General features: G+C 42.3%; 1 protein-coding gene across 1 annotated transcript in view; it reads right to left on the minus strand.

Moving 5' to 3' along the window:
- Positions 1-504: 504 nt before the first annotated feature.
- Positions 505-22,427, minus strand: part of KCNJ6 (potassium inwardly rectifying channel subfamily J member 6) — a gene marked incomplete at its 5' end in the record, with an annotated part of 115,869 nt that continues 93,946 nt past the window's right edge. Inside the window, one exon of the mRNA XM_080612939.1 lies at positions 505-943. Within this exon, the coding sequence (XP_080469065.1) occupies positions 618-943 (326 nt within the window). The 3' untranslated portion in view covers positions 505-617. The remainder of the gene's footprint in view (positions 944-22,427) is intronic.

A 22,427-nucleotide genomic window follows, 5' to 3' on the forward strand; every position in this document is an offset into this window, starting at 1 on the left:
TGTACATTATTTAGAAGTTCTTTACTACAGTACTTTTGTACATGCTGTGTTTATTACTAAATGTAAAGAGAAAGTAATTACATAAGGCATATGTACAGTATCAGGTTGGGTTGCAGATCCTTCTGCTCACCTTCATCTTAAAGCTGCAAGGCCCATTTCATAGAGGCTTGTCACCCAGTTTAGGAAACTGTCCTGAAATGCATAAAAACTGGAGCCAAGGCCCATTACCTTGATGAGCATTAACTAGTCTTTCCTTTTAAATCCCTTGTATATACTCCCATTGCTTTTGGGTTTTTTAGTTGTTGGTGGTGTGAATAAACCTGGATGTCTGAACACAGAGAGATGCCAAGGAAGTCAGGAGTCATTACTAGGGTGGGGATTGAGATTCCACCATGAGTAATGGATATTGCAGCTTTAACCCATGCCTTTGCTTAGTCTGTGAATCTCTTGTTTAAACTGGGCAGGTAGATATTTCACAACTTAAGTATTTATTTTCCCGGACTTAAGAATAACAAGGAAGAAAAAAAAAAAAAATAAAAGGCATGTTGGAGAAAGAAAAAGGGAGCAAAGAAGGAGAAGATAAAGGAGATGGTGTGGCCTTTATGCTTCTGGTGGTTCTACACTTTGGACTCATTCTCCAAGTTTGCCACGTCACCATTTCTTTCATTCTGTTCTTCTTGACTCTTTTCTTCCTCTTCAGTTTCCAGCTCAGCATGCTGGTCCAGCTTGCTGGAAACTGACCATGTCAGGGGTAGTTCTGCTCGGCTGGCCATCTCTGCCAGCTCTTTGGCACTGTAAACTGGTGTGTTGGTCTCATATGTTTCATGAAAACTGTTGTAGTCTACTTCATAAAATCCATCCTCCAGAGTGAGGACAGGGGTGAAACGGTAACCCCACAGGATCTCACTTGTAATGTATGAACTTCGAGCTTGGCAGGTCATTCCTGTAACAGAGAAGGAAGAAGTGCTGTAATAAGGACCCACTGCTTTCCCAAATCAGTAATTATTTTTTCATATAGAAATAGAACTGTATATAAAAATGCACATGTCAGAAAAGAATTAGGTTTGACATCATATAAGGTTGAGCTTAGAAAGCAGTTTTACGGTGTGTAACCTATTTGATGTTCTTTCCTTCTGTGCGTGTACATAATCACAAGTGCTGAGACTGTGACCAGAGGTTAACATTTCTTTATTAAATGCAGTTATGCTTTCTTTATCTCACCAATGAGTAACTCACCCTCTGATGAGCCTCAGATGGTTTATTGAGAGTGTACATAACTTGCACCGTGTCATCCATCGGCTCCCTGGCATGTAACAAACCCATGCTGCTACGTTCAGCACTTGCCCAGTCTAACTGAGGAACCTATACAGAAGCTTTTCTCTACTGCAGCCAACCTATGAGCCTGTGATCCACGGACTGACTTTGTTCCTCTGGAGGTTGGGTCTGCCTTTTAGTTACACTGCTTTGAGATTTGGGCTAGTGGCCAATGCACAGACATCAGTGAAACTGCTGAAGGACATTGTGATAGTGTGTGGATTCAGATAAATGAGACTAACTTATTTGATACCTTCCGTCACAGCTCTGCTGGACCTCACTCTGGGAGCTGCTATAGGGCAGAAAGATCTGTAAGATACTACCTTTTGTTAAGAAGCATAGAGATAGGCAGTTTTTCCAAGCTCAGAATGTAGTCCAGAATGTGTCCAGAATGTCCTCTGGGTGAAGAAACACCTGGCCATGATGCAGACCTGGTACTTGGAGAATCTGTCCTATCTCAAACAACTCAGGGAAGCACTACAATCATAGAATCATAGAATGGTTTGGGTTGGAAAGGACCTTAAGCTCATCTAGATCTGAACCCCCTGCTATGGGCAGAGACATCTCCCACTAGACCATGTCACCCAAGGCTCTGTCCAACCTGGTCTTGAACACTGCCAGGGATGGAGCTTTCACAACTTCCTTGGGCAACCCATTCCAGTGCCTCACTACCCTCACAGTAAAGAACTTCTTCCTTATATCCAATCTAAACTTCCCCTGTTTAAGTTTAAACCCATTGCCCCCTATCCTATCACTACAGTCCCTGATGAAGAGTCCCTCCCCAGCATCCTTGTAGGCCCCCTTCAGATACTGGAAGGCTGCTCTGAGGTCTCCATGCAGCCTTCTCTTCTCCAGGCTGAACAGCCCCAACTTTCTCAGCCTGTCTTCATATGGGAGGTGCTCTAGCTCCATTATCATTCTTGTGGCCCCTATCCGTTCTCTCCATGTACTCCCACTTTGCTGACAGCATGTTTTTGCCTCTTAAATTCACTTCTCCTGATCTTTTTCCTGGTCTACTGGGTTTCCCCTTTCACTCCTAAGCAGTAAGATAGCAGGAAGCAGGTTGACCAAAGAAGTTGGTGAACGAAGTATCCCTGGCAGTGTCCAAGGCCCGGTTGGACAGAGCCTTGGTTGACATGGTTTAGTGTGAGGCATCCCTGTCCATGGCAGAGGGGTTGCAACTAGATGATCTTCAGGTCGTTTTCAACTCAAACTATTATTCTACGATTCTATGTGATGATTTTCCTTTAATCATTTGAACACAATTAGTTATACATTACTAAGCAAGCTTCAGCTGAACAGTAAATGTTGAATACTTAGTAAATAGAGTTACGTAACCCCAGGACAAGCCTACACACATCAGTTATTTAGAAGGTAATCATAAGCAATTAAAAATAATGTTTAATTTGGGGGGCACAAATGGCAGTCTGTAGAATTGCACATTGTTTCTCTGCACTTCTGGCATCATGGAAAGTCACACAGAGAGTCTCAGGAAGAGCAAACATTGGTAGTTTAATGTCTCGAATATTTTTCAGGGCTGTGCAAACTGCTCTGGATAATTCTGCCCTCATTCTCTTGAGCTTCCTCTCCTAGCTCAGACAGCTTGCTTCTGGATGAAAACCATTGTTTATTGGTACTCTGTCTTTTTCATTTATGACAATATGTTTAGAAAGACATTTATCAGCTTATGGCACTTAAGCCCTTCTTCAGCTTTTCGCTCCACTCACTGCAGCGCCTCAAACCCTTTGGAGTGATGACTGTCAGGGAAAGCTTTAGTATGAAAACTGCTGCACTGAACCTACCTGCCACAGCCAGGCAGAAGTGCCCCTGCACTCCTACTGTGTTCACTGATCTTAATTTCTCTTTCCTTATGCCTGGCAGAAATACTCAAGCCTTCGTTTTTCTCAGGGTTGCAGGACAAGACATGTTCACAATTCAATTCTCAACTAATGCACAAATAGAAATAGAAAGATCTTTTTTCCGTTAATTTCACGGGTGGGAAGAGCAGAAGGACGTGAAACAATACAACAAAAAGAATCTCTTGTGAGATTTCCTGTGTGAGTTTTAGTCTAAAGGAGATCTTTTTGGTTTTTCCCCCCAAAAAATGATGGAGGGAGAGGAACTTGGCAGCTTACAGAGCGCCATAGATATGAGAAACACACTAGTTGTGCGGCAGCTTTCCCAAAGGGAGATTTGTTTTTCACACCACTCTTCTGCACAGACCCAGTAGTTTGGGTGCAGTATTTGGCAGGATCTGCCCACCCTGGCAGTGGGGCACCAGTGGTCTGGGAAGCAGAGAGGGCCAGCAGCAGCCAGTGCTGGTGGCCATGTCCTTCCTCCTGTCTCAGGCACCTCCATGTATTGTTGTCCGACCAGCTCCTTTGCTGCTCCTCAGTGTTGCATGAAGACCAGTGACCCCTGAACGCGTTTCCCCAAAGGAATGTGCCATTCCTAAGACTCATGCTCCTCTAATCCCTCGCTCTGCTGCTGAAATTCAACTTCAAAGTGAGTGGAAAATTTGGAATTTTCATTTCAAGGGCAACTAGATTAAATAAAAAAAATAAAGTTGAGGCCCCTTTGAAGCAGTATTGCCTTCCTGTGCTCAGAACAAGGGATCCTGCTGCTTTCGTTGGGAAAAATTTGTTTGACTGGTGGGAAAGAGCAGGGCGATTTTCTGCAGAAGTCAGGAAGATTAATTGAATTACGTTAGTCTTAGAGCTCATTAAAAACAAACCCTCATCTGAAATCTTGACCTGTCTCCGTTTTTAATTTAGTCTCCCATTCAGGAATGATTTAATACCCATTTCTTTTCCACAGCCAGATGAAATACTTTCAGAGCTAGAATAAAAGAGTTACGATTTTTCAAGCAAGAAAGTTGATCAAGAGAAAGATCTTAGCTAGTGAAGGATGTGTGTATGACAGAGACCTTGTATGCTCTCTAAACGTTTGAGTAAACTAATACAGAAAGAATGTGTAAGTGGATCACAAGAATTCCAGATTAAAATGTGCCACAGTTGTGTAGACCCTTGAAGTGATTGTCACTGTGTCTGCGTGGCTCTGGAAGCAAAACAGATGAATTTCTGCATTTCTGCATGGGGCAGCTTTACCAGCCCCTGCCTGAGCCAGCAGGCTCAGACGTCCTTCAGCTCCTCAAACATCAGATCTTCTGAACTGTCTTCTCTGCATTTAAGCTCTTGTTATTGTCTATATATTATTGCTTAATATATTATTGCCTAATTTACATGTTTCATTGTATTCTATGATTTTAATTGTCCTGTAAAAGGAAATGTGACTTTTATTAGTTCCTGTAAGTTCAGGACATGTTTTTGGTTGACAGGGGAGGCTGCATCTTGAGTGAGGGCATTTTAGGCTTTAGGTTTCCAAGTACTGCATGATTTATTCAGTGATTGTGTGGTTTATATGTAGTCACAGATCTGTTACACAATGGCTGTAAAAATGATTGTGGTTTGACATTTTGACTAGTGTCTCATTTTAATTGGATCCCTTCAGGGCAAAGAAGAGCTGGGGAGCCTTTGGAGCTACTTAGCTCAGCATTAATTGGACTTTTTCAAAACAAGCTGGGAAATTAAGACACCCAAATAATTCATTCTACATTAATTAAAACTATAACTGGAAGGAACAGCCCATTTGAGAAGGAGCATCGGAGCCCAGCGGAAACCTCAAGGCTGCCCTGTCAGGCCCTGCTGTGATGGGCGCTGCACGGAGCCGGGGCAGCGGGTGGTGATGGAGGAGCGTTCCCGCTGGGCTGGGCAGCTGCTTGCCCGTGCACCTCCCGGCACGGAGGCTCTGCAGCTCCCTGCACCATCTGTCCCTGCTGCCTGGCACGGGGGGACGGCCGTGGCAGGATTAGGTTGCAGTGCCATGGGGCTTGTGCTTGCACCTGTTCACGTTGCTGCATGCCGTATCTTAAACACTCCGCGAGGTGACGAGACCTCCGGCGGCTGCCCTTAACTACTGCCTCACTCCCTTAATGTAGAAGCGTTTTTAACGAGCGGCAATGAGCCTTTGTATATGTTGCAGCTTTCTGTTAGGTCTTTATGACAGAGTTGCTGTCTGTTTGTTTTGTGTTAGCACAGGCGAGGGAGCCACTACTGAGTGTTGTGCAGATAGTTGATTGCTGGGCAAATTACCTAAGTAGTAAAATTAATCACCATCTTACTTCATTGTAGGTTTGTTTCTTATTATGTCTAATGTTCAGTTAGAGCTTTATGGGATCTACCCACACATTGTAAGAGTTGCCACTTCTCTGTGGAAGATACCGACCAAGGTAGACACAGTTCCTATCGCTCCTTCGTCCCCCTTTCTGGGTCAGAACTATGCAAGGCGAGTTGCAAGCTGAATTTTGGTCCTTGTTATATCAAGAGAGGCAAACTAGATTATGGGCATTGGGTGAAGGAGACTTTTGTTTTTAATTGAAGCAACCAAGCTAACCTGGCAACATTTTTGTTGTTTTGCTTTCAAATGGGAACAAAAAAGTTGCTGCTAACAGCGCTGGGATTAGCTCCATGTATCTCAAATCAGCAATTAGTTACTACTTTGGATAGTCTCATTACCATACAAGCAGTGTAATTTAAACTTTAATTTATCATCTAAATGCTTATTATTCCTATTCAACAGATGAGGAGCTGAACTGCACAGAGACATGAGCAACGCTGCAGAGTGAAGAGTGGCTTGTGAGCAGGAGCCAGCATGCCAAGCCGCTTTCTGTCTGCATGGAATTTGACACACAGCTGGGCTCCTGCTGCAAGGTACCCATGCTGGGGCGGGGATGCTGTAGAGGGCTTGGTCACATATCATAGAAGCACAGAACGGTTTGGGTTGGAAGGGACTTTAAAGCTCATCCAGTTCCAACCCCCCTGCCATGGGCAGGGACAACTTCCACTAGACCAGGCTGCTCTAAGCCCCATCCAACCTGACATCCATGACATTATATCATGTGTTTGTTTCAGCAAGAAGTCAGGACCAGGCTCGGGTTCATGAAAACAAGTGGGCTATTCCTCTCCAGAGCACAGGCTACAGTGGCTCCCTCTGCCCGGCTGAGAGCATGGACACTATTTTGGTGTACCCCATCAGCAATTTTCCTTGCAGCTAGAGTGAAAGGTTTTACTGAGGTTAACATCTGCACCATGCAGTCTAAGAAAATGACAGAATAATTCCCCTAATCTGTTGCTGATAGGTGGGTAAGGTTACAACCCTACCTTTGACTGATGAGAACTAATATCAAAGTTGATGTCACCTCCAGATTCATTACTCTTGGAAAGTTGACCTGTGCAGTTATTTTGAGGTTACAATTTGTTCATGATGTCTACTGCTGTTTAGGCTTATGCTTTGCACTTGCAGTGCTACAAGAGTTTGGTGTGGTGACCCAGAGTGACTTGATGCGTTTTCTCACAGTGCACTTAATTTAAGATTTCATGGTAGCTTACACAATAATATGCTGTGTCATGCACTCTTACCGTATATTATTTCACTTTATGATGGGAGTCATCAAAAATAAAATGCTATAAAAAGTCAGGGGGGAAAGGGTCTTTGAAAATCACAGTATCAAATACATGTTTGTGCTGAAATACAGTGATTTTCAGTTCCAGGTCGGTCTACTGCAGATGACACAGTGACACCTTCATTCAGCTTTTATTTTACTTGAGGAAGTTTTCTTTATAACAGGACTTCTTATTTTCAAATTCCACTCCTGACAGGACTGCAAATGAAACGAAGGGGGCAAGAATTATGGCCCATTGCTGACTGCATCTCTTTGGCTGACAGCCACAATGTCAGGCTGATTTCGAGGTTCAGCAATTTCCTCCTCACACTTCACAGAATGAGGCAGACAAAATTGAATGGGATATCCCATAAGAGCACTGGTTTTCAATCACTGCATGGAAAATTTCCGTCACAGTTCAACCTGGAGTAAGACTTCAGCAGCAGGGGACTCAAGTGTGCACAGAAAACAGTGGCGTCTCCATTTCTGGGGTGAGTGGAGTTTCACTCATGTACAGAATTTGGTCTGGGGTGTCTAGCTGGGAGCTAAGATTTCCATATGCATGTACGATGCTCCTATTACATTTCTTTCACACTGGCTTTATTCATAACATCCTTTGCTAAGGTATCACTAAGGTAGAGGTTTTCATCTACTTCATCAAAAGTTTCATTTTTTATCATAAGAATCTTTAAAAAAGACCCAAACCAAACATGTAGGAGATTCTATGGCCCTGGAGATTAATTCCTACAGCCTCTGTGTCAGTGCTCATGATGAAACTATTTTGCTGTAAGAATTATGAAGAAGGGGGAGGTGCTGACCCTTAGTGTTTGGGCTGACTTTTGCCTGAGGAGAGGGTGAGAAGGCGGGGGAATTTTATTTAAACACTGTGATGATGGTGCTAATACTGAGTTAATTATATCAATGTGCACCTTGTATCTGAAACTTCAGTATAGGGCTCAAAAAAGCTGCAGTGACTTTTTAGGCTAGTTAAGTATCACCAAGCAGTACACTACAAGGCAGGGAGATGGTCTCCGCCAAGATGACCTTTTGGTCTCACATATATTTGGTGCAAGATTTGTCAGTCTGCTATTTTTAGATGTTAGGGGGAATAAGAAAGCAATGTGTGCTATTAATAGCAACCAAAAGGCTAGGAGTCAGGAGCTCCTGATTGATACCTTGGTTCTCCTGCAGACATTGCGTGGGCTTTGACAAATTACCTTGCTTTGCTGGGTGTGTTTAACTGGCGTGCCACAAGGGATATGCTGAGATTCAAAGGCAGTAGATGTGCTCGCGGTACATCCTCTCCCTCATTTAGACACTCACTGTCAAATTTGTACTAAACAATTCTCCCTGGTGTGAATATTATTGCCTCAAAAAAGGGCAGAGATTTAGCACAAAATTTTCATAGTTCCACCAAGTTATTGTCAGAATCACCAGTTGTCATTGCTGGAAAATGATGCAAATACAGCAGAATCATAGATCGGTTAGGTTGGGAAGGGACCTTAAAGATCATCTGGTTCCAACCCCCTGCTGTGGGCAGTGACATCTTCCACTAGTCCAGGTTGCTCCAAGCCTTGTCCAACCTGGCCTGGAACACTGCCAGAGATGGGGCAGCCACAGCTTCTCTGTGCCAGTGTCTCATAATCCTCACAGTAAAGGATTTATTTCTAATATCTAATCTCAATCTACACTTTTTCATTTTAAAGCCATTCCCTCTTGTCCTGTCACTACATGCCTGTACTCTGGTAAGACATTTTTCCCCTCCTTTTTGAATTTAGATACATCTGACAAGAAATCAGGCAGGGTATTAGCTTTATTTGAGTAAAAATCCCATAAATATATATCTAAACTTTCATTCAGAGCTAGCAAAAGGGAATTCCCAGGGGTTCCAATAACTTGATTCAGAACACACCTGGAAATTGGCTGCTTATCTCATGCTGAGCAATGTGAGGATTTTAATGTATCTTTTCTTCAGCATGCCTGGGAATCTGTGCATGACAGCCTCATGTTGTGGGTTATGAACAGTGTGCGTGTCTTCTCCGTGCCCCAGCTACACCATAGCATGGCCACTCCAGGCTCTGGGGCAGCAACTGGAGAGAGGAGTTTGTGTGTGAACGGGAGAGAAAGGGAGGGGAGACAGATGTTTTTGTCTCGTGAGAATATAAAGAACTAACTTTCACTGTTATTTTCTTTTTGTTTTGTTTTTCCCTTTTTAATGTTAACACTGGTTCTTTTTTTTTTTTTTTCTCCTTTTTTTTTCTGTAGATGATTCAAGTGATTTGGTATTTCTATTTTTGTATTTCTTATTTAATCAGACCAAGAAGCTGATCACTGTATTTGAAATTCTATAGCTTTGATCTAATTCCATCTGTGAATTCTGATCAGAGGTCTTTGTGGTAGCTGCTGTCTTCATCTCACAGCTGACGATGGGACCAGTGACAAGCTCCACACTGGAAAAAGCAAGTTGCCATGGAGTGGGCTGGAGCAGCTGACCTGGCCACCAACAGTGGTCATAAAATCATATCCCCCATGGAAGGAGGCATATATTATTAGGTCATGTTTGCGTAAGAGGTGATTATGCATAGGAAACTGAGCCTTATCAGCTCATATCAGCTCAAGCCATAATTTCAAGCCAGTGAGACTTTCTGACACTCCAAAATCTACTTCCTTCTGAACAAGATGAAAACCAATAACAAGTATGAAAAAATGGAATTGCTATTAAGTTACATTCTAAATGAAGTTTTAACTTGGATCGGTCAAAGCATCTGTTTTCAGTCTGACTTCTTCAACTGCGATATGCTGTACAGTGCAGCATCTAAATTAGCAATAGATGGCCATGTTTTAGTCTTTTTCAGAATATTAAAAAAATGCACATTCCCCCTATGCCTGAAGATTTCAAAGCCAGCAAAATTATATTTTCCAGTGGAAAAATGCTGAGTTATAAATGTTTGATTTACTTGGTTCATATTTCTCCTATCAGGAATTAAATATACTTAATTGAGTATTTTTGTGTCTAATTTCTTGCTTTTTATGTGCATGTAGCTTAGTCTGAGAAATGGCACACGATAAGGCAGAAAAGCTTGACTGGTTCAATCTCAAATGTGCTGCCATGTTTTGCTAACAGTACCACATATACTTTCAATAAACAGCTTCTCAAAGATACTGTACAATTACTATTCAGCCAGTAGTAACCTTCATTTAGCCTTATATTCAGGCCATGCCCAGCAAATCAAACTGCCTGATGTGGATGAATTTTAATCTTTTTTTTTTCAGCTACGCTTTTTCAGAAGGATGATGATTACATTATTCTGTCGACTAAATCTGTGAAATTTAATACATCAAATAACACAGTATCTGACCAGAGAGAGAAGCTTGCTCCAGAATTGGCACTTGGAGTCCTTGGAAACGGGAAACTCAATTCAGTGAAGCTGGAACATGAAGTACCAGGATTTTGTACCCTACTCTGTGTTTGACTGTTGGGCTACATTTATAGATCCGGTGGTTTCTCAAACATTGAATCAGCACCACACAAGTGCTGTATTTCTCCTAACAGGTATCCACCACAGGAGGATATAGGGGAATTTTGTTGACAAGAAGCTGCAGTACATGGTTTTATCTGTGGTGTCTCTGCTTTCAGAATGCTGAAGACCTGTCCTGACCTCTTAAAAATACATTGCTGTTAGTGTGTGGGCTTCCTCCTGAATTCTGGCCTGCAGATGTCATGTTTTCCTCTGGTGTGCGGGCAGTCTGCTCTGCAATTCCCTGGTAAAGAGCTGGGAGCAGGTAGCAAAGGCACTGGGCTCCAGCTGAGCCACCTGCTGCTGCCTCACTGGAGAAAGGTCTTGGCAGGAGTCTTCACTAAATAGCACAACTTGACCCACCAGGGAAGAGGTATGACATGGAGCAGAGGGGATCCTCAGTGGCAGGGCATGTGAAGACCTCTGGCAGTACCCCAGGGCTAACAGTGCCGTTTATGATTTTGAACCTCTTGAACTGTGTCTTGCTAGCTTGCTTCCTTAACAGAGAGGATGTCAAGCCAGCAAGAATCACAGCCCCTGCAGGAGTTCATGTTAGCTCGTAAGCAACATCTTTAATTCTTATACCAGAGAAGCTCAGGAAATACATAGTTTACACAAATACAGTTTAGTTATCTCAGCATTTGAAAGCACTTTGAGCTCAATCTGTTTTATGGACTCTCCGGTCACCAGATTCACTGCTGCTGGGGAAAAACATCTCAGAAAAGCGCCATGAGAATAGAGGATGGGAGACCCCCAGCCGCGCACTGGTGCCCAGCGATAATGGCTTGCTGCAGCATGATCTCAGGCCGAGAGAAGTTAAAGGAAGTCCCCTGCTCTTTCCCTCACCTTTTGTGAATGGGTGGAGGGCCCCAGGAAGATTTAGTTTTAGATAAAAGAAAGGTGAAGAAGTTGCTGCTTGGGCTGCTGCATTACCCATCTTGGTGAATAAAACAGTAGAAGAACTTCTGCTCTTCCCTGTTCAGCATAAACCCATAAAAAGGTCTAAATGAGATCACTACCTCAAAAGCAGGTTCCTCTCTCTGCGCTCCTTGCTGGCGAGGCAGGAGATGGGAATGGGACAAGTACAGATTATAGTCAGGAAATGAAGAAAATAAAATTCGCCCTCGAACACTTCCAAGCTTCACAGTTTGATGAAACAGTATGTCTTTTTGAAAACTCCACTTTTGATATGCAGTTTAGATGGGACCTGCTTCTGCTCCTAAGTGTTAAGGCTACCTTGCAAGACACAATTGATCAGATGTACCTACAGCAAGCTTCCCAGGAAGGTATTAGTAGAACCGGATGCTTTGCAGGTTGCTTGCTCAGCTGTTGAGAATACAGACCCTAAATGAACTTGGCTTTGGAAAGCTGCAAAGATATTGTTTATGTGAGAGCTCTTCCAAGTTTTCATCCTTTAAGATGCATGCACAGGGAACCAATCTTTTCTGGAGAAACACAGCTGACTCCTACATTGGCTCCATGCTACATAATGCACAGCATACGCAAGCTTCTTGAGGAACATGTATTTAGCACACAGTCATGGTTGGGGCTGAGGCTAGAACACAGCATGTTTGGGCACTGCTGAAATCCCACATCAGCGTTAAAGCCAAGGGGAAGCTGGGAGAAAAACCCCTTTAGTCGGAATGGTGCTTGCTGTGAAAGAAGCGTTTTCTGTAACAGCTTGTACCTGCTGCACACTTGTGCTGTCATGACAGTGAGAGAAACATTTAATTAAAATAGATGTGTGATCTCTTTCACCTCTTGCTGTGCAGGCTTCTTAAACACGTAATTTGAGTCTGCATGTTTGGATGGCTTTTGTTTCTCTTCTTAAAATGCTGCTTACAAAGAGAAGAGAACATGCTCTATCCTGAACTTTGCTGACTTGGAGCTTTTTATAAAAATGTCATATTTTACTGCAGAAATGTTTGTGAGCCCAGGATTGAAGACAAACCAGTGTGACATGCAGCGTGGCATGGTGTAAAATGCAGGAAAATAAGGACATTCACTAGCTTTTTGACAACAAAATCAATGACTCACTCACAAAGCATTCTGGTGGTTGTTTCCAGGTTTGTGGCTAATGGCATTGCTGAAGCCTGCTTTAGTTGTTGTGAGATCAGAGGAGGAGATGAAAGAGAGTTCAGGATAAAACACTTGTTTCTGCCAGGCAGATGCTGGTGGGAAATGCCACACAAATACAGAGAAATCATGTTCTGTCCAAAATCACTTGGATTTTTTATAAGCAAGAGAACATTTCAGTGGGGTTGCCTGGGCAGTTTCGTAACGGTGCATCCTTTTAGGTAGGCAGGAAACCAAGCTAAATGTGAGTAGGTGGTACTTGCTTTTAGAAGAGACAACTTGTAGAAATATTTTTTTCTAAAGACATCTGAGTTTCAGAGATTCTATTTTTGATTTATATTTCACCCAAATGAGTACCAAAAGGACTGATATAGAGGCACTCCATGTTTTTCAAAAGAAAGCTCTAAATCCTGATGGATTTAGCTACTATTTGAGAAGGCTAGCTACTATCACACATCAGCCTACCAGAAGCAGCTGAGCATGGGGATGTGTGAGAGCTGGATTGGTTCAGCTCTGTAGCCCTGGCTAATAACAGCACAGCTGCTTTCTTGTTCTTTAGCCAAGCAAACAAGCAAACATCATTTCTCTGTGCATTTTCGACAAAGTTCAGGTCCTTGAAGGTGTTGCTCTTTGGTGATGGTGTTTGAACCTGTGCTTAATTCAGCTGGCAGCTCCCTCTCTTCTCTCTGGAGGTTTGAGCATGTGCCTGCCTCTAGCCCTGTTCCCATTGCTATGCCCTGCTGGCAATACAGCACTTGGCAGGTGGAGAAATTTCACTCATATACTTTGAAGTATATGAGCAAAATTCCCTGGTTTTGGAAATCTTCAGTGTAAGAGCTGAAGAGGTGCAGTGCTGTGGCCCTGACTGCAGGATCCCCATGCTGTACATGACCCAGAGCTAACTTACCTGCTCTGGGAGGAGGAGGAGAAATATCTGGGCTAGTTTTGTTAGCATTTCAAATTATGGGTTTGGATAGTAGACCTTATACCCTTTCATTTTCTTAATGAGAGAGAGTTTAAGCAACCAAATATTTGTCCATGCTATTTATTAGTTAGTGTGATTGGTCAACTCCTTTATAAAAATATTTTTATGGGAAACAAACACACTAAGCTTAAAAATTAATCTGTCATAATAACAAGCTTCTTTAATTAAAGTTGAAATTAGGTTTATTGATTCAGCTATTGCTATCTTTATCATAACAAAAGAATCAGCCAATCCCAGACTTAATGCAGCTCTGATTTTTTATGAACTTTTCCAGGCCTCCTAGCAGTTATGCAAAGAAAATCATCTGTGCTGTTAAAATCCTCCCACTGAATAGCAAGTGGTTTTTGATTTTCTCCTTTTTTTTTTTTTTAATTCAGTTCATAGGATGAGACTTATTAAGTTGATGCTTTCAGGTTAATAATGTTGGCTATCGGACAACTTTAGCAGCATATTTTTGAAATGCAGGACTGAGCGAAAACTGGCTGCCTCAGGGAATGAAATGCAAATTATTTCTCTTCTGAAACACTGTTTAGTATTCAAGTTATGTCAAAATTTGTATCCATATTTTAGCTGCTTGGCATCCTGTCTGATAATAGGTGCTATTAATATACCTGCTGGTAGATCAATGTTCATTTTAGAAAAATTAATACTTCACTTGGTTTTAATTGACTTTGGTTTTATTTGAGGTGGTGAGGAAGAAGCTGATTCTGATCTTTAATTACTGCCTAGGGTTTAGCAATGAGTCCAGTAAAGGAGCATAACAGCAGTAGAGTCGGGATTTTAGGAAAGCTTCAGTACTACTCTCCTGATATTTCTATTCTGGGAAAAAAGAGGAACAACACACTTCAAGCCCAAGCTTTTTAATTCTAGCACTTTCCTCAATGTCTGAATTTGGGGGGGGGAAGGGAGGGGGGGCAAGAAATCAGCAAAAAGCTATTTTGCTCTCTTCCTTGTTCATGTGTTGTAAATATTTAAACTAACTGTTTCTGAGAAGAGCATAGACAAATCATTCCATGACAACATGTGTCTGATTTTGCCATGAACATTTCCAACTAGTGATAGAGCAAAGAAATTTTGAGTTTCTTTGACACTTGCACCTCATTTATGGAAGCAACAAAAGGCATTGGGACTTTTTAGTGCCCCCAAATTCTCCTTAGTTTAACAATATTAAACTGGTAGAGAAAAATTGGTTGTTTTAGTAAGAAAAAAATTATGTATTTGAGAAAAGGGGGCTATGTAGGAGAAAGCTACCTGAGAAAGAAAGAAAGAAAGAAAAGGGTGGTCACACTCAAAATTGCACAGTAAGGGTACTTAAGGTAGCGCAGAGGAGTCTGAAACAAAATGTCTGGGCTTTCAAAACAAGAAGCACCTTGTACAGAAGCCTCCACAACGTCCGCTTCTCCTGAGTAATTAATTTCTGTTCATCAGTGAGGATGGGTTTAGGCGTTCAGCAAAGATGCGAAGTTTATTTGTCCTGCAACGCAAAGCGCTTGTTTGGCAAAGGGGTGTTTGTCTCAGTGTGTTGTGGCACCGGAGGAAAGCTGGCTGGGTACAGAGGGCACGAGCTGCTCCTGTCCTCCCTGGCCGTGAGCACTTGAACTGCTTTCAGCTTTGCGGCTGTGGATTGTTTCATTCCTCTCTTTCAGTCATGAGGTGGCACTCTTCTACCAGCAGAAATAGCTTACGAAAGGTTTGAAATGTGCAAATATCTCTAAACTAAGAAAAAAAGCAGCAATGCCCGGAAAATATTGCTGAGAAATTATTGCAACAATTATTTTTTAAATGTCTGGGCTGATCAGACACCAGCAGGAACATAGTATTTGAAGGAGATACCTTGCTGAACTCCCTTTGAGATAGAGGTTAGCAGCTTACTTGGCTTTCTTCTGACTCCCATACACATTTGAGACATTTCTGGACACCAGCTGCAGACTATATTCTTCTTCATGACAAGCACAATTACACAGTCTCTTTCTTGCAGCTTTTATTACTGCTGCCAGACCACTGCTAATTTTGAGGACTTCGTTGATACATGCTTTGTACAATGAGCACTTGGCAAAAACTAGACATCCTTCACTCTGATGGTATCCCACCTCTCAGAAAATAAACCAGACCAAGCTTCCCATTTCAGAAGTGAGCAGGGTTAAAAAAACAAACCCAGGCATTTCTGGCCAAAGAGCTCTGTCTCTAACGTTGCATATGAGTGTTTAATGTGCGGGTTTAAAAAAAAAATGTATGCCATAGCAAATGAAAGCACTGTGCCAGATTCTAGTCTCATCCAGCAGCAGTTCAAACCAGCAGCATCTTCCGTCAGGATATAGCTATTCCAGACTGTGGACCTGACTCAGATCTCCACAGTTTTACACATCCATGGCGTCCTTGCTAAGTCCCAAGCAATCTAGCAGATGTCTACTTGTGAGGCAGAATCCTCTGGCTCCTGCTGTGCTCCTAAGGCACACTTCACCTCCAGGATGGGAAAGAGAAGGAAAACTTGGCATGGCCTCTTTGAAACTTCGCTGACCCCTTCTCTCATGCTTGCGGTGAACCAGGCTTTGGTAGTAAGGGAGCTCAGAGATGGCTTTAAAGCTAGTCATACTTCCTTCAAATAGTGTAAATCACAACACTTGAGAGGAATAATGCAAAAGTTTGGAGACAAGGCAGGCTGATGAAGGCAATGTGAGTTTGGAAGTAGTTCAAGAAAGTATCATAAGAATGCTGAATCCAACCATATCTATGCCATGCAATGAGTCCTTCTCTCTCCTCCCACACTGAGAAAAATTTTACCTGGCTTCCAAATGAAACCCACTGCCACTGCCTGCGCTTTGTACTTACTTCAGGCAGAGCTTTTTTAACCTGAGAGATAAAGGAAGTAAAAATTCTGCACAAGGCAGTTTATCATCTAAGCAAAACTGGGAGGTGCCTCTGGGACAGGTGACAGATTGATAGGGCCACCTTGGTTTCTTCCCCTTGTTTCTCCTCAAAGCACAGCTGAGGATCTGGGCCCTGATGTGAATAAGTGTTCATCATCCCTCCAAGGCTGAACTCCTGCCTGGTTAATCTGAGATCTGCGCAGGCAGAGCTGTCTTGAAGAATAAGGACTCTTATTCTTCAAAGGAAGGAAAAGGGAGGAAAACTCTGAAATCATTTATTCCTAGCATGCATGTGAATACTGGAAATTAAGTGAAAGATGTAGCTGCACCCGAAAAAGCCCAAACCCTGACATTGCACATTGGTTTCAGAGGCAGCTACAGAGCTGGTACATGCTGGGTCCTGTGTCCATAGAGCATTGGCTGCTACTCATTCGGTATAACCTGGATTATATATTTGCTTCTTGTGTTTCCTATCAATTTTAAAATTACATTTTATTCTGATTTTACTGGAAATGGAGGTCAATATAAATACAATAATGCAAGTGCAGAATGTATTATGCCAATACGTTTGCATCAGAACCCAGAATCACAGCGGGGAATGAATTACTGAGGCTCAGAAAGGATAGTATAAGTAATGTTTGGGTCTTATTTCCTGTGACCTTTTATATGAAAGTCTCCGAGGAAAGGAAATAGTATTATTTTTGTTTTTTCAGTGGGGAAACTGAGGCAGATAATAGTGACTCACCCTAAGGCCTTGTAGAACATGTGTAGCAAAGAAAGGCTACATGTGTAGCAAAGTGGGGTCAGGATACATACATTTTGATAGTAATTTAAGCCATGCTGTCTGTCTGCTGTCCTTTGACGTAAACCAGGAGGATTTTCTGGCCTAAAGCACTGATGCAGTTTTCATGGAGTGCTAATGTTTCAGAAGAGCACTTTTTTCAACACAAGGCAAAATTCTGCTTATTACTAGGGTCTGAGCAGAGCTCAAAATCTTTCATAAGATCAATTCTCTCCTTTGCTTTAACCAGTGCAGGGTATGGATGACAAAACTGGAGAGCTTGTTTTGGGAACAGAAGGTGAATGAGAAAAATAATGTCATAGAATGTGAACGTGTTTTCCTGGAGTCACAATTGTTCTTCCTCAGCCTTTTCCTGTTCTCTGTGCAGTGGAGATCTTCTCTTCTTTCAATCATGATTGAGAAATTTCTACTATCAAAATAATGGAGATTTTGCCTGTGGGTTCTCTAATAACATGAGGCTGTGGCATGCTTACATGTACGCACACACATACAGATAAAATGTACAATGATACCAAAGTTGGTGATTTTGCGGTTCTCCTATACCCAGAAGAGCAAAGCTTTGATGTGTGAGCCTTGGAAATCCTCAGTCCTTTCAAATGCTTAATGACATAGGTTGATTATCATCAAATGGAAATTACTTCTGCTGTATGATGGGAGGAGAAGAAAATTTAACTGGCAGCAGTGAGAAGACAATTAACAAACTTCAGAGAAGCACTGGGACAGTTAAGATGTCGTTACAAGAAAATAATTAGGAAGTGATGGATCGATCATGCCATTATAAGCATATGGTGAAACCGAACAACAAATCACCACAAAATACTGTGGTATGATGGGATTAAATCAGCAAACAAAGTGAGTGAAGTTCTGTTGCACCATCTCAGTGAAGAAATGCTTGAGTTTTACATTTTTGGGAAAGTATAATGGCATTTCCTCCCTCTCCCCACACACAAAAACATTCATAGTGCAGAAAGCTTCACTTGATTTCCAGTTTGGGAAAATGCTGTACTAAACCTCATAATTCTTTTTCTGCACAGTTTACCAGGGTACTATTACATGTTTTGGCTGCAAGAAAGCCCTGTAATAAATGATAGCTCTTTCAGCCTTTTGGCAGTATGCAGTCCAGCCATCAGTCTTGTAAATGTTCCCATAATCATTGAAAAGTTGAAATAATTTGGAATTGTGGCTTAACACATTATTAATCACAGAGCAAAGGGTTTGCTCTGACTTCACCAGGCATACTAATGCGAAAAATGCTATGATCCTCCCAGATACCAGCACAGGGATAAAAGCACAGCTAATCATACGCTACTCCCCTGATTGAATATAGGCTTCAAACCCAGCATTTCAGGGAGCATTCCTCAAATTTTGGTCAAGTATGAAGGCTTTAATTTAATGAATCCCTCTGTGCAGTTGGCCAGGTTGTATGACAATGTGGGTATGTGTCTGTGAGTGAAAGAGAAGCTGATTGATATCTTGTTTACTTTCCTGACTGATAAGGAGAAAGAGAAACATGATATGGTTTCCTTGTGAACTGACTGCTTTAGCTGTGATGTGTACATCTTGATCTAGCCAATGATCCCATTTCTGCAGGTTTTCAAGCAGCCAGCTGATGGGTCCAAAGCCAATGACAAGCTGATGGACCAACACAAGCTTCGCAAGAGTCTAAAGTATCTTTTTGCTGCATTTCTTGGTGTTTGGAAGGGAGTGGTTCAAGTCTGGATGAGAGTAGGTTGCAAAAGTCTCTGTGGGAATGGGGTTTCTCTTCAAGATCCCTGACCTTTAGGAAATTTCTTAATTTTTTCTGTGTGATTGCTTAATCATGAGTGTTTCTGAAACCAAGTGTGCCATATGGAGTGACAACAAAAGAACTCATTCAAAGGAAATCAGCCCAACGTAATGAGGCTGCTATTAATATCTAAAATGTATAATTCAGCTCCATGAACTCTGCAATACCTAGCAACAATACCACAACAGCTCTCCACTGCATACAGTGCTACGTTCAAGCCACATCAGGCAGGCCTGCTGCTGTTTGGGTTATTGTTGTACTTTGAACTAAATTGCTGTAACAAATATCACAGAAGAAGGAGCACAATCAGAGCCCTAATACTGCAAAACTCCTGAATAATGCCTTAGCTTGTGGCTCTGTTGCTAACAGGGGAATGATAGAGATTAAGATGGCAGCTGCAGTAGAAAATTTACTTCACAGATTTTTTACACTGTCATATCCAAGAAAGAAAGTTACAAGTATAGCTGATGAGGTATGATGCTTTAGAGGAGGACAGTTTGGATTTGCAAGAAGCTTTGAATGCCTTGTTTTCTCACAAGTGTTGCCATCTCCCTTGATAAGCTAATTTTAAAAGTTAATGGACTAGATCCTTCCATGTGTTAGTGCTGCATTGTACTGCTTCAGTGGTGTGAAAGAACACTAAAGCAGTCTCCTTCTGTTGCTGGAGGTTTTTCCTTGTCCCAGGGAGCTGCAGGGCAATATGGGTCAGCCAGAAGGGATCTTCCAGGAGCCCTGGTATGTCTGGAGCAAAGGCTTCTGGGGAAGAAGTAGGATGAGAGGTGTAATCATACACCCTGAGTCTGAGTCACTACTGCTTTAGAACTGTAGGTTGACAGCAAAAATAATTTTACAAGCTATTGATATGCAATATATTCCCAAGACTGGAAGAGCATTGAAAGATTTCAAGTGGTGTTATGCATTGCCACCATTCCTCCACTCAATCACGATATGTGGGTCCCTGCTACTTTGGGCTGCCTACTAGGAAGAAGGCCCAAAAAGCAGTGAGGGATAAATGATTCCTTGCAACTAATTTCCTCAGCTATGACTAAAGAGTCAATTCCTTTTTTTTCGGTGTGGGTTACACCTGCTGAGCATGGCTCTGGTCAATGAACACTGTGCTGAGTTAGACACCAGCTGCTCTGGCATCTGAGGGGAATGCTGACCCAGTGGGGCATTGGTGCATCTACTGTGCAAAGAGGAGACTAAACGAAAGGCTAAATCTGTGGGTTGTGCCATCTACCCAAACCCTTCAATGCACCCACTTACTAACTCCATGCTTATGTGATTCAAACCAGGGGTTTTGAAAGTTTTTGTAGATACCCTGGAAAACCACAGGGTGCAGCAGCAATTGTGTCCATTAAACCAGCATCAACTGTGACAACCTTTCTCAGAAAGGAGGCTGGCAGGAGGCAGTAAACAGCTTTAGCTGTCCAGTTTTAATCTGCTGTTTGAAGTCCATCTGACACCAAGCCATGGAAAGACACTGAAAGAGTGACTGAATGGATGGAGGGACCCCTGAGCCCCACTGTCTGTTTGCCTCACCCTTTTGGTGAGAACACAAGCCCACAAGAAACCAACATGAACAGGGCATCTGTAAAAGGAAACAGCAGTGAATAGGCAATCAGACTGGTCACTGTTACAACTTGTGCCATCACATAGCAATAGTTTAAACTTCCTACAGCTTAATTCTGTCATCATTCAAGAGCCTAGACAGGCTCCCTGCTCTTCTGACACAGACTGGATGTTTTCCACTCACAAGCTTAAGGTTATTGCTGTTTTTCACTTGAAGGAACCTATTTCATTTAAATTCATCCAGATCTAGACATATGGACAGCTCTTAAGCACAGCTGATGGCTCGCAAATGGACTGACTTTGGGCCTATATAGTTCATCTCCAACCTGGGCAATGCAATGAAGTTTAGCAAGACATAAAACCATGGGCCAAATCTATGCTGAATGCTGAAGCACTTCCACAGACACATCTTACCTGCTATTTCATCTCTACAACAAGAATAAAAACCTATGCTTATCTTCAAGGTGATTATTACCTGAGACCAGAATAACTATAGACCATTTCCATCTTGGGGAAGGATGGTCCAAATGGAGCTTTTCTGTTTTTACAGAGGCAAGAAACTGAGGAATAAACTCCAATGACAATTAAAACTCAGTAGGTTTCATTTGAAGCGCTGGACAGGCATTTTTGACCTTGTCTTTTTAATGCATATACAGAAGAGCATGGATCAAAGAACCAGACATCTGACATACACTTCTTCTGATGTAGGGAGGCTATAGATACATTCTTCTGATACATTTCAGTTGTGCTGCATAAAGTCTTTAGACAATTCAGCAGCAGAGATCTGTCTGGGAATGGGAGAAAAAAGAACTCCCTGCGTAGACAGTAATGAGCCCAAGAGGCAACACTTCTTCCTGAGAAAAGCATCACCTACTAAAGGAGTCTTTCTTCTTGGGGCAGTCAGCAAGTGCCAGTGGTACAGGACTGGGAAATCTGAGGGACAGAATTGCAATTTGATGGTCAAGAGCATCTTTTCTTTTTCCCTGGGTACATGAGCTGCTGGGACAAGACAAAAGCACAGGTCTGAATTTTCCCTTTCTGTTCCTTTTGTGCTAAGTGTGAGGAAGCAGAGGGTCAGTCAGCTGGGCCACCCATGAGTGGAGTGGATGCCTCAGTGGGAGAAGCCTTCAGGGGCCATGACCATCTAAGCAGGTGGGGTGTAGGGCTGATTCTTTGTTTTGCATTAGGCTTTGATACATTGTACTGCTTGAGGGGACAAAATCTCTATTCTAACCTATAGATTGCTGCTAACCCACTCCCATGCAGCACTTCCCTGAAGGACTGCCATGCAGAGAGCAGCACAGATAGCATCCAGGCTGAGCAAAAATTCTGTGTGATGGAAAACTGAAGCTGTAGAGAATTGGCTGGAATAGGAGCAGACATGCCCTTTCTGCCTCATAGGTTAGTGCAGCTTCACGGTGTGTCACGGAGAACTTGGGAAAGACATTTTGATTCCAGAAAGTATTACTTTTAAGTCTCAGTGTTTTATGGCAACATGGAGAAGCATAACTGTAAGGATGTACCTGTAGGTTGTCAGTACCAGAACACAACCTAGAATGTCAATAACAATAGCTGGAGAAGTTTTGAACTGTGCACATCAGTATGAGCTACCGGAGCAGAGCAAGTTGCACATGTTCAAAGGATATGAATAAATTTTTTGTGTCCTGAGCCATTCTGGTCCTGGTACTGGTAACAGTCCTGCTACCAGTTGTACAATTAACACAGCATTTTCAGGTGATCAATTCAGGTAAATCTGAGCTGAATGTAAATCTGGGCTCTGTGTGGCAGATTTGTCTTAAGGGAGGGCAGTTGGGAAGATAGAAAACTTTACTTTTTCTTTTTGTCTATTCTTTTCTCTCTCTCCTCGTCAAAAAGTGACAGATGCCTGTATGTGAAACTGACACACCGTCAGATATAATCTTTAGCTGAATGAAGGCTGCAATTTGATTAAAGGGCTCTGAGAGTTTTTGAAACAATGGTAGCTTTTAAGAATGAACCTGGAGGATT

The sequence above is a fragment of the Psittacula echo genome, assembly GCF_963264785.1.
Source record: "Psittacula echo genome assembly, chromosome: 3".
Classification (NCBI taxonomy): domain Eukaryota; kingdom Metazoa; phylum Chordata; class Aves; order Psittaciformes; family Psittacidae; genus Psittacula; species Psittacula echo.